The 13,321-nt window shown below is 35.9% G+C and overlaps 1 protein-coding gene across 1 annotated transcript in view; it reads right to left on the reverse strand.

The window, feature by feature from the left end:
• Positions 1-13,321, reverse strand: part of LOC131806794 (uncharacterized) — a 73,891-nt gene that overhangs the window by 39,928 nt on the left and 20,642 nt on the right. Inside the window, exon 2 of the mRNA XM_059131475.1 lies at positions 3,046-4,043. Within this exon, the coding sequence (XP_058987458.1) occupies positions 3,046-4,043 (998 nt within the window). The remainder of the gene's footprint in view (positions 1-3,045; positions 4,044-13,321) is intronic.

A 13,321-nucleotide genomic window follows, 5' to 3' on the forward strand; every position in this document is an offset into this window, starting at 1 on the left:
ACAACTTCGGAAACCACATTTGCAAATTAAATACATTTTTAGATATCTTAACTTTAGACATTAGTTTTGCATTACCCCGCTAAGCAGATATTCTCTAAACGTCCAAACTAAGCGGGGACGATGTAAAATTTGACACCATTTTTTTTTTTAATCAAATTAGAGAAAATACATATAAGAGTTAAAATATACATATAGATGAGTATGGCAAATATGTTTCTAAGATATCCGTGATGTATTTTACCGACAACCATTGTTATCGAGGGTATATTACTGATTTGAAGCTTAGATACAAAATCAGATGAAACATATGTATTGGAGCTATAGCTACATCTTAATCTATTTTCACCAACTTTGATAAAATTGCTTCTAATTTTGTGCTAAAATAAATCAAAATTGGATATACACGGTGGCGCAAAAGTAATGTTTTTTTTTTTTTTGCTGTAATTAAAAAATAACAAGAAAAAAAGCTGTAAGTTCGGCCGGGACGAACTTTTAATACCCTCCACCATTTGGTACGAATTTGGCAATTTCCCTAAAATAAAATCCGTTAAAAATTCTGTTAAAATCTTAAGAATACCGAATGCTTATACGACGACGTGGCCTGCATAGGCATAGTTAAATAGCTAAAATCATTAAAATACCGAATATGGGGGGTACCGTTATATGGGGGATATAAGAAAACGTGGACCTGCACAGACAATTTTCTGGCATGGGCTGAAGTATCCATTAAATACGGAATATCGGGGGGTACCGTTATATGGGGGCTATATGAAAACGTGAACCTACATGGCTCATTGTTTTACTTAGAATGTAGTATCCATTACGAACTTCAAATACCAAATTTGAAACGGTTCCGGTGAATAATGTCGCTAAAATCATCAAAATACCGAATATCGGGGGTACCGTTATATGGGGGCTACACGAAGACGTGGACCTGCACAGACAATTATCTGGCATGGGCTGAAGTATCCATTACGAACTTCAAATGTCAAATTTGAAACAATTCCGGTGAATAATGTCGCTAAAATCATCAAAATACTGAATATCGAGAGGTACAGTTATATGGGGGCTATATGATAACTTGGACCTACATGGCCAATTACGAACTTAATTTGGCCAATTTGTTCGAAAGATAGCGTGATTACAACAGACAGACAGACGGACATGGCTAAATCGTCTTGGAATTTTACGCTGATCAAGAATATATATACTTTGTTGGGTCTGACATGAGTATTTCGAGGAGTTACAAACGGAATGACAAAATTAATATACCCTCCATAGTATGGTGGAGGGTATAAAAAGTTTAATTCTTCTTGTGGATTACTTTTATTTTTATATCTTACAATACTATGTATTATATGTAACACCTAGAAATATTGGTTTTCCACATAGGAAAGTATATATGGATCTTCCTATTTCGCTGAGCTGAATCGATCTAGCAATGCATGTCCGTCCGACCGTCTGTCCATGTTAATTCATAATCAATCGCAATTATGGCCCGATCTTCACGAAATTGAAAATGGAGGTGGGGATAGGGTCAGAATAGAAGCCTATTGTTTTAGGAGATGAACGTAAAATATTTAGGGGTTGAAATGAACCAAAAACTGAAAAATTTATTCATTTTGCAGTTGCTGGTGTTAGAGTTTGGGGTTGGGCAGAAGCCTACCAATTTGTACGGTAATCGAACAATATTTAACGGGTAAAATAACTCATAACTTTTGTGTCAAAAAATACGAAAATTTCCACAAAACCGCGTATTTTTTTAATCCCGGCCAAATCACAAATTTATTAGAAGGTCACTACTAACCATTACAGTGATGCTGATAACCAAAATATCGGATATGTAGCGAAAAAGGAACAATCTATATGTAAATGACAGACAGACAGACACACAGACGGACATGGATAAATCGTCTTAGAATTTTACGCTGATCAAGAATATATATACTTTTTTGGGTCTGACATGAGTATTTCGATGAGTTACAAACGGAATGACAAAATTAATATACCCTCCATAGTATGGTGGAGGGTATAAAAATACCTAAGTGTCGATCACCTAAAGCAAGCGCATCGTCGGGAATGGGCCAAAATAACGTAGAGCAACATTCGGGCAGAATGTGACGGTTGGCCGTTTGAAGGTCATAATTCGGTCCAAAGGTGACCAATTCGAACAAATCTCAACTTATTCTATAGTACATCTACCAATGAAGTTAAGCATTTAGCTGTCGATATCATTCAAACTTTGGACGTCATGCTTCGGCATCTTCCCCATACTGAGTCAATATTTGTATACCTATAACGCAAGTAGAAAAATATATATTTAAATAAATGCACATAGGCTGAATGGTTGCGTCCACAGTTGTATCCCTGTTAATATTAATACCTAATTTATAGATATATCCACTTTATTCAAAAGTTCATAAATGAATGCATCGCTAGTTTGACCATTCCGTGGTCCACAATTTTGATGATTTATTGCGGAGAATTTGTATCGTATTTTTGTAAATAAATAATCACGCATCAAAAACACGAAAGACATTAATTTCGATTTTTTTATTGTAGAATGACAACAATAATGAAATAGTTTTCCAGCAGAAGTGCACATTACTTTGTGTATGACAAGGGCGGAGGAAATATCTTATGGATTTTATGTAATGTTCTTTTGTATCTGCACTTACCAGTTCCCCTCAAAAAATATATATCATATAACTCCATGCTGTTGCCTAGTGGTTCTGACATGAACTTTCCCCTCTACCCCGAAGAGCACAATATCTCTCTCACTCTCTGTGGACACATACCGGAAGGTAAGATAAATAAAACTTTTGTAACAAAGGAACTTTGGAGGATGCATTGAGAGCAGGTGGTTTTGTGTGCATGTGCTGGAGTTAGCAAATCTCACAACTGCATGTAGGTGTGTGTGTGCGTATAAGTATCTGTTGTAGCTGTGTAAGGGGATGTTCGTGCTTTATCTTGAAAATGTAATTTCCTTTCTTCCTAAAATACGAGTGTGCAACAACCATAAAAGCAATAATAATTCATACTTACAATAACTCGTACGCCATCAACTCTGTAACTCGTTTTTGGTGGATTCGCTTTTGGCACAAAACGATAGAATTCTTCATTATCCTTGTACCATTTAATGGCATACAAATCCTCGCCCTCCTCTTCGTCGTGCTCCTCCTCGTCGTCGGCATCGCTGTCTGCCTCGTTATCGAACTCATCCTCTTCGTTGGAGTTCTCGTCGTCAATGTGTTCTTTGCGTTCATTACTATCGGCAAAGTTATCATCGTGATGTCCATAACTACTGCTGCCGAAAACACCTGACCCTGTTCCGGGGTAGGATGACGATGATCTACCTGTGTAAGTGCTGGCTCCAACACGACCGCCATAATTGCTGGCGTGGCTGCCCGAGGAGGTTATAGAGGGGGAAGACTGTGACAAGGAGGAGGATGATGACGACGACAATGAATACGAGGTGGAGGACATTTGAGATCTCCCTCGATATACACTGTGACCATATGGCGAGGGCGGTAGTGTTGGATATTCTGGATTGTATTGGCGTTTTTGTTTCTGTGGCAAGAATGGATACTGGAGATGTTGCTGATGGTGAGAAGGTGCGCCATTACTACTTCTACTTCTAATGTTGTTCATATCCTGCCAAAGAGCTTTATGTGTCTGGATTTGTGCTTGAAAATAAGGTTGCCTGTGTTGATACTGATACTGTTGTTGTTGTTGCTGCTGCTGTTGTTGTCGCTGTTGCTTATACGTTTGTTGTGGATATGTGTGAGGTCGTCGGTATTGTGGCAAATCATCGTTATCATCATAATGTATACTGCTGCCTCCCCCTGTATGACCGCCATATTGCCGATATTGATGACGCTGTTGCTGGTATTGGCCGTGACTGTGATGATTCCGATTTCTGTGTAATCCACCATAAAGACTTTTCGATCTATTCAATTCATATTGGCATTCCATAAATGTTGATTCACCACGCATTTTATAACTGGGTATGGAAACTTTAATGAGTCGTAATCCAGCCAAGCCTAAAAGTTATCAAGAAAGCAAAGAGTGAAATGAAAATATGAAACAAGTTTATGGACTTATGAAAATATTTTATGGGGAAATACAAGGAGAACAAAGATAGGCTATGTGTACAAAAAGTGAGTGGTAGGGCAAGTTGTAATTCGAGGTAAGAGAATATTTTGTATTTTAAAAAACATATAAGTTCGTTCAGAATAAGCATAGAAATAAGTTATGGCATTTTTGGAGAATACTATAGGGTATGAATTTACCAAAAGTTATTCAATAAGAAAACTTGCTGGCCTTTTCTATTCCAACATAAATAGATTTTTTGGGGCCTTCTATTAAAAGACCCTCATGTCTCCTATCACAAGAGATGTGTTCTCCTTTGCAAATACTAACAATCGAAGACCTACTATTCTTCTTTAAGAAAACCTTCCAGTTTTCTATGAGAAGACTTCTTTGTCTTCTAGTAGAAGACCTTCTCGCCTTCTAATGGAAGACCTTCTCGTCTTCAACGAGAGACCACTTATCAAATATGAGAAGACTTTCTCGTCCCCAACGAGATGATCTTCTCGTCATCCACGAGAAGACTTTCTCGCTTACTACGAGAAGACTATCTTTTCGTCACTGAGAGGCCTTCTGCCTTCAATGAAAGGACCTCTATGAGAAAGCCTTTTGAGAAGACTTTCTGGCTTCCTATGATAAGAAATGTTGGTCTTCTATAAGAAGAACTTCTGGCCTTCTATATAAAAAACCGTATCGCCTTTTATAAGAAGACATTTTGGCGATCTTTGAAAACCCCTTTTGTTTTCTATGCAATCTTCTTTTAGTCTTGTTGAAAGGCCTTCTTTTGACTTTCAATTAGAAGACCTTCAGGCCTTAAGTGAGAAGATTTTCTGGTCTTCAAGGAGAAGAGCTTCTGGCCTTTAATGGGAGGACCTGCCTTCAAAATGAAGACTCTGTCATCAGCCCTTTAGATCAATTCGATGTCTATGTAAACACAGATTCTGTCAAGAACCACTACTTTGGATTTTTTCATGCACATCTTTTGAATTTCTGAATAAAAAACTTCACATCTATATTATGGTTGTAAAATCAATTGTACAGTTGATTAATATTCGTTGCTCAAAGTTCATTAGAAACTTTGTGGAAATTCATATCAAAAATTTCACAAAACCTACTTTCTTTTAAACTAAAAATATAGTCTGCTATTAGCAGAGAGGAAATTGTAATAAACTAAACTAAGAATCCAAAAATAATTTCCTCAAGGTTAGACGCATACCAACATGTTCACTGAACTAAGAGCCTTTAAGAAATTTGACATGAAAAGGAAACATTAAACAGAAACAGAAGAGGAAGGTTTTCCAATTTCTTGCTCCACCTTCCATTTTAGGAAAACGAAAATGCTTCGTAACTAGGCAGTTTATTCTGTTTTCATGCTAAGCGGACATAAATTCTGGAAATAGGTCACCACGACTATTTAGCCGAATTCATATTCGAATATGGTTTCATACTGAAGTGAATTTTATTGAATAGTTTTAAAGGAAACAATTTTTTAAATATTTGTTATTTAAGATATTAACACTATGTGTTGGGGGTATTATAAGTTTGATTGGGCCAAAAATTATGTAACACCACGAAATATTGGTTTCCCACAAAGGAAAGTATATATGGATCTTCCTATCTCGCCGAGCTGAGTCGATCTAGCTATGTATGTCCGTCTGTCCATGTTAATTTGTAATCACTCTACAGGTCGCAATTATGGCCCGATCTTCACGAAATTTAGAATGGAGGTAGGGCTAGGCTCAGAATAGAACCATATTCTTTTGGAGATGATCGCATAATATTTAGGGGTTGAAATGGACCAAAAACTGAAAAAATTCCTGATATTGCAGTTGATCTACAGGTCACAATTATAGACCAATCGAAGCGAAAGTTAGCATGGGGCTAGAGCTTAGGGCTGAGTAGAAGCCTTCCAATTTTGATGGTCATCGGGTAATATTTAGTGGGTGAAATAGCCCACAACATTTGTGTTAAATAAAAGTCAAATTTTCCATTAAACCACGAATATTTGTAATCCCGGCGCAATCACAAATAGACGAACAGGTCAATTCTGACCATTACGTAGACGCCGATAGTAAATATATCTGATATATATAGTAAAATATATACCATGTATATATAGAAAGGAAGGGGATGTTAGCTAGAATGCTTATATCTCAAGTATGGCTGGACCGATTTTGATAAATTTTGTCAATTCAGAATGCCCTCCTGTCATTAAAGTATAAAAATATGCCAATAATGATGTTACTATAGATTTTGTAGTATTTTGTGACATATTTTTATTTTTCATATTTTTTATCGCATGCGATTTTTTCAATTTGACTTATAATATTTTGTTATATTTTTTTCACCTTAAGCACAGGTTGGGGATATTAAATGCATATTGCAATTATCGTCCGATCCTTACGAAAATTTTCACAAGAGTAGGGTTGGGCTCAGATGGGCTAGGCCTACTGTTTTCAAAGGTGTCCGCAATATATTAGGGGTTGAAATGGACCAACAACTAAAATTTTTCCTGATTGCAGCCGTTATCAAGGTCACAAATAGAAACCAAAGGACACGAAATCTCGCACAAAGTTAGAGTTTCGGACAGCGGGTACAATATACCACTAATTTTGTGTGAAAAAATGCCAGCATTACTTGCAGGCGATATCTGAAATACACAAAAGGCGAACTTCTGGCTTTTAATGCTGATTTCGTTGACGCTGATAGATGAGTCTAAATTTGGATATACAGAGGGACTTCTTGCTTTTAGAGATGATCGCAAAATATTTAGGAGTTCAAATTAACTAACAACAGAAATGCTTTTCCGATCATACAATTGAAGCCAATCGACACGCCTGTGAAGAGAGTTAAGGACAGGGAAGAATTCTAGCATTTTGGATGACCATTGGATTATATTTAGCTGTAAAATGGACTACAACAACTAACAGCCCGACGGAGCGCATAAATGTTGGGCTAATGTCCCTAGTCAAAATCTTAATTTCAAAAGAGAAATCTTCAAATATGGATTTGAACATAAGGGGGCTTCTAACATATGTAGTGTTGTAGGGTATAACATAGTCGGCCCCGCACGACTTTAACCTTTGCTTACTTGTTTTTTTTATTAACATAATATTAAAAAATAGATAAAATACAACTATTATGTATTTTATTGGAGAAAATATAATAAAATTGTGTATCATGTTCATTGCCTCATTTTTACTAAGTAGCAGCATGATTTATCTTTCGAAGAAAAAAAAATTCTTGACTTTCCTGAAAAATAAATGGTCTTACAGTTTCTTCTATAGCTAATTTTTTAAACATTCTGGTGGTCATGAAACATCTATTTGTTTTTTGATAAAACTACGTATTTGTATCAGATCGCTTTCATTGTAGTCAAAAAAAAAATTATTAAAATAAATTTGTATAATTTCTTTATTCGGCATCATGCACCTGTTTAGTTAACCTATTTCTATTTCTCTGCATTTCTTCCTTTTTAAATGCCAACAATTATTTTTTGTACATTTCGTGGTGTGCTCGCCAAACCAACTACACTTGTCCGCAATCCGCAACAACATCATATATCAATCAGACGGACTTTGTAAAGTGGAAAAAACCTTCATCTGCATTGGCATAATCTACACCCACAGATTTAGGTCTCGCTGTTTAAACATGGACACACACATGATCACACATTTAAACCACTTGTTTTTATGCTGCCACACACCCACATAAGTCGCTCTTACACACACTCACACTTATTCGCTGATATTTCAACTAGAAATCATCCTTTTTGGTAGTAGCTGGTATTTGTATGAGTTTTTAATACAACCGCAATAGCAATGTTAAATATCGTGTGGTGTTTTGCTGGTGTTCTTGTTGTTGCAACAGGTTCAACACTAATCCCGTGGTGTAGTTTTAAAATACTTTTTTTTTTTGGTTTAGAAAATTTACAGTAGAATATTTGAGTACTGCGGGAGGAACGTGCCTCGAAGTTTTCGTTAAGCCTGTTTTTCTTCTCGCATGGAAATATTCATGGACACGGTTTTAAGTTTCGTTTTATTGGAAATATCAGGGAATTTTTTGTATACACATATATAACGACATGGAGATAGTGGTAAATTTTGCGGAATGTTAAGCTTTGATAAAAAGCACCGGATCTATTTCGAGGTCTTAAAATATGTACGATATGGAGAAAGGGATGTAAAAAGTATTCAAGTGTATAATACCCTACATAGTAAAGCATTTGTTGGAAAATCGACTAATCTTGTCCATCTACACGATTTACACTGTGCAACAAATTTAGGGTCTAGTGCGGGGGTAGGTAATTTCAAGTGAAGTCGATGCTGCTACATCGTCAGGGTTGAGGATACCTAAATCACAGACATATGGTCCTCAGTAGTTTGCGCTATACTTCGTATTTATTTTTTTAGAAAGAACTTATTTAAAAACAAATAAGAAAAGGCTAAAGCCGTGCGGGGCCGACCATGTGATACCCTATAACACTACAATATGTTAGAAGCCCCCTTATGTCGAAATCCATTTCGCTTTTGAAGTTATGTCATAGAGCACTGCCCAGATAGTACCCTAAGCTTTTTGAACAGGGGACAAATCAATGGTCATCTAAAACGCTAGAAATCCTCCCTGTCCTTAACTCTCTTCTCAGGCGTGTCGATTGTCTTCAATTGTGTGATCAGGCAATTTTTTTCTATTTTTGCTTCATTTGAACCCCTAAATATTTTTCGATCATTTCCAAAATCAAGACGCTGTATCCCCAAATTTCTCACCTATATGATATGCTTGTCTACGATATTTTGCTATATTCGTCAACGAAATCAGCATAAAAAAGCCTGTAAGTAATGCTGGTATTTTTTCACACAAAAGTAGTGGTCTATTCTACCCGCTGTCCTTTAGTTTATATTTGTGCTGCAACATCAGGAACATTTTTAGTTGTTGGTCCATTTCATCCCATAAATATATCGCGGACATCTTTGAAAACAATAGGCCTAGCCCTTCTGAGTCTAACCCTACCCTTGTGAGAGCTTTCCTGAGGATCGGATGATAATTGCAATCTATCCACAACCTGTGTTGTAAGGTGAAAAAATATTACAAGATATACACTTCAATATTATAAATCAAATTGAAAAATCGCACGCGATAGTAAATATGAACAAAATTTTAAAAAATGTCACAAAATACTACAAAATCTATTTTAACATCATTATTGGCATCTTTTTATAGATTTTTTACTTTTATGCCAAGAGGGCATTTTAAATTGACATTCCTGAGATATAAGCATTGTAGCTAACATTCCCTTCTTTTGTATATACCCATTGTATATATTTCGCTATATATATATATCCAATATATTTACTATCAGCATCTACACAACGATCAAAATTGACCTGTTCGTCTATTTGTGATTTCGCCGGGATTAAAAATATTCGCGGTTTATTAGAAAATTTAATTTTTATTTAACACAATTGTTAAGGTCTATTTCACCTACTAAATATTACCCGATGACCATCAAAATTGGATGACTTCTGCCCAGCCCTTGGCTCTAGCCCCATGCTAACTTCCGCGTCGATTGGTCTATAATATTTCCATTTCAATTTCAACCCCCAAATTGTATGCGATCATTCCAAAAGCAATAGGCTTCTATTCTGGCCCTAGCCCCACCTACATTCTTAATTTCGTGAAGATCGGGCCATAATTGTGACCTGTAGAGTGATTACAAATTAACATGGACAGACGGACGGACGGACATACATAGCTAGATCGACTCAGCTCGGCGAGATAGGATGATCCATATATACTTTCCTATGTGGGAAATCAATATTTAGAGGTGTTGTATAATTTTTGGCCCAATCAAAATTATAAAACCCCCAACACATAGTGTTGTAGGGTATAATTAAAAAACTATATTTCAACAATATTTTTTTCTAGAAACATTTTCCACAGATTTTGCCGAATTTCGAATATTCTGTAGGTAAATACAGGGTATGTCATACAACATTTTTTTTTCTTTTTTGAAAATGCTATAAAAAAGACTGATAACTTTGTCAAATGCCTTTTTATACCCTACACCACAAGGTGGTCAGGGTATTATGTCTTTGTGCATTTGTTTGTAACAGGCAAATGGAAACGAGATAGACCCATAGTTCCTTTTGATGATCTGCATAGAATCACATTCTGAGTCGATTTATGCATGTCCGTCCGTCCGTCTGTCCGTCCGTCTGTCCATGTATTTTTGTAAACAAAGTACAGTTCGCATTTATTGCCCGATCCAGATGAAATTTTGCACAAATCATTTGTTTGGCCCAAGGACGAACCCTATTGAAATTGGAGATAATCGGTCAAAATTTAGATATAGCTCCCATATATATATATTCGTCCGATTTGCCTTTTATTGTGCACCAAACGTGTAATATCAGTCCGAATTGTATGGAATTTTGCACGTACGATCAGATTGGACCTGAAAATAGGTATGCCAAATTTTATCGAAATCGGTTCAGATATAGCTATAGCTCCCATATATATTGTTCATCCGATTTTCTTTTTTTGTCCTCCGCAGCCGTAATATGCACTCTGTAACAACAATATTTGGGGAAATATATCAAATACAGCTCAGAAATACATTTGCTAATTTTTATCGAGATCGGTTCAGATTTGGATATAGCTCCCATATATAACTTCGTCCGATTTACCTTTGATTGTGCACCATACGTCTAATATTTGCCCAAATTGGATGAAATTTGGCACTTACGACCGAATTTAGTCTAGAAGCTAGTATGTCAAATTTTGTGAAGATCGGTTCAGATATAGCTATAGCTCCCATATATACTGTTCATCCGATTTGTCATATTTGTTACCCACAGCCGTAATATGCACTCCAACGAGTGCATACCCACGATATTCAGGGAAATATATCAAATACAGCTCAGAAATATCTCTGCCAAATTTTATCGAGATCGGTTCCGATTTGGATATAGCTCCCATATATATTTTTATCCGATTTCAAATTAAATTTGCACCAAATGGGCAATACAAGTCCGAATTTAAAAGGTACAAATGCTTCGGCATATTTTGTTCTTTGAACTTTAAATTATAATTATAATCATAGCGGTATGATTGAATTCTCCCATAAAAACTTTTAATTGTTATGCGCAGCTCTACTAAATTAGCAAAGTGGTGTAGGGTATCATAAAGTCGACCCGGCCGACTTTAAGACTTTCTTTACTGGTTTAATATTATAATTCAATTGTCTGTCTCGGCTGACCATGCACTAGCGTACACGATCGATGCAATTTTTTGCACTTTAATTTAAATGGCTGCCTCGGCTGACAATGCAGTAGCATACACTCCAATTTTATGCAGTTTATCAATTGTGTGCAGTCGTATTTTATCAATGGATTCACGAGTATTGTCCTTTAAAGCATCAACATTGTCTCTGGCTTATCTTTGAAGAAGCCCGACGGTGTAACCAACCGATATCAGCTCTGCTGCTGATAATGCGATCTTCATTTGGTTGGGTGGCACATAATAATTTTGAAACCAAGCATTGCCAATATCCTCCTTATTTGTGAACAAAAATTCGTTCGAAATGACCCGATAACGTAACGCCCAAACCTTGCTCATTTCCGATGAAAATGGCCAATTATGCCTCTGGACCAAACCAAATAGTGACTCGGTTTGGGTATATCGGAACCGCAACCATGCAGGTTTCCTGTGCCCCAAATGCAACAATTTTGCTTATTTACATATGAATCTTACTGTCCCTTCTTCCAAAATCCGTATAAAATTTTCTCCAATGTTTCAGACCAATATGTTTAAATCGTAAACAAATTACGCTGATTCGATTAGTTAAAAATAGAATGTCAAACTTGATATTACCTCAATACTATGTATGGTGGAGGGTATAAAGAGTTATGTAAATGTCTTTATCAATTCAAAGGATACATCGTTTTTATACCCTCCACCACAACATGGAGGTTATATAAAATTGATCATTCCGTTTGTAATCGAAGCAAAATTTTAATCTGAATTAGTCATGCCCGTCCGTCTGTTGAAATCACGCTTTCTTCCGAAAGAATTGGGATAGAGTGCTGATACTTGTTACACAAGCGTACCGTACCTCTTCCTTTTAAGCATTTCGACGATTTTCAGCACATTTTTCAATGGAATTGTCTGGAACTTGGTGTTTTAAATTGGTTTAGGTTTCTAACCCATTACAGAAAATAGTTAATATAAGTCCATATTGTGTTATAGCCTCCATATAAGGGCATCTTCCAATATTCGGTATTCTGATGGCTTTCCCCAATTTTTTCAACGGAATTTTCTTTAATTTGGTAGTTTAAATTTATAATGGGTAACTAACAGATTAATCTAAGAGTCTAACAGTTAACAAAGAATTGTTTATATAGGTCCTAATTCCTTATGACCCTAAAAAACGGTTTTGATTCAACACTGGAGATATGACTGTTTTCTGTTTTTTCTTGGAACCCTGAAATAAAGACCAATTCCATTGCCTCTTAATTAATGGTATCAAACGATCAAAGAGAAGTAATTGCGGATCGAGCTGTATCTGGGAAAATCGCACTCTGCCATATTTTTCGGCTCTTTTAGTCTTTTTGGCATATGTTTTAAAGCATAATAAATCATAGATCTGACTTATGTAAGTTACACAATTTTTATTATAAGTAATGGCTCTATAGTATTTTCTAAATAGAAATAAATATTCATGGCACAAATTATAATAGATGTTCACATATCGTCGGTTTCAAATATTTTGAATAGCCTAATCTACATCCATAGACTTTAATTTGATTGTTAAAATGCTTTATGATATAGAACATCTATTATAGCCTCAGGTGAAAACCCAGCTTAATTTTTGGTATTGTAAAGAGCTTAGAAACATTTTCTATTTAAATTAGCTGTAATTTGAAATTTGTATTTCCAACACTTACAATGTCGTGCTTCGTGGTACTAAGTTTTGTCCATCTCACAATTAGGGTCAGAGTGATTTCGGAATAGCCAAAGAAAATTACTCTTTTACACCCATTACCGTAAGAATGGAAATAATTTTTTTGTAATTTAAATTGTTCGTTGGAGTCCATTTTTATACCCTACAACACTTTGTGTTGGGGGTATTATAAGTTTGATTGGGCCAAAAATTATGTAACACCACGAAATATTGGTTTCCCACATAGGAAAGTATATATGGATCTTCCTACCTCGAAGAGCTGAGTCGATC

This window comes from Musca domestica, unplaced genomic scaffold (genome assembly GCF_030504385.1).
Source record: "Musca domestica strain aabys unplaced genomic scaffold, Musca_domestica.polishedcontigs.V.1.1 89, whole genome shotgun sequence".
Classification (NCBI taxonomy): Eukaryota; Metazoa; Arthropoda; class Insecta; order Diptera; family Muscidae; genus Musca; species Musca domestica.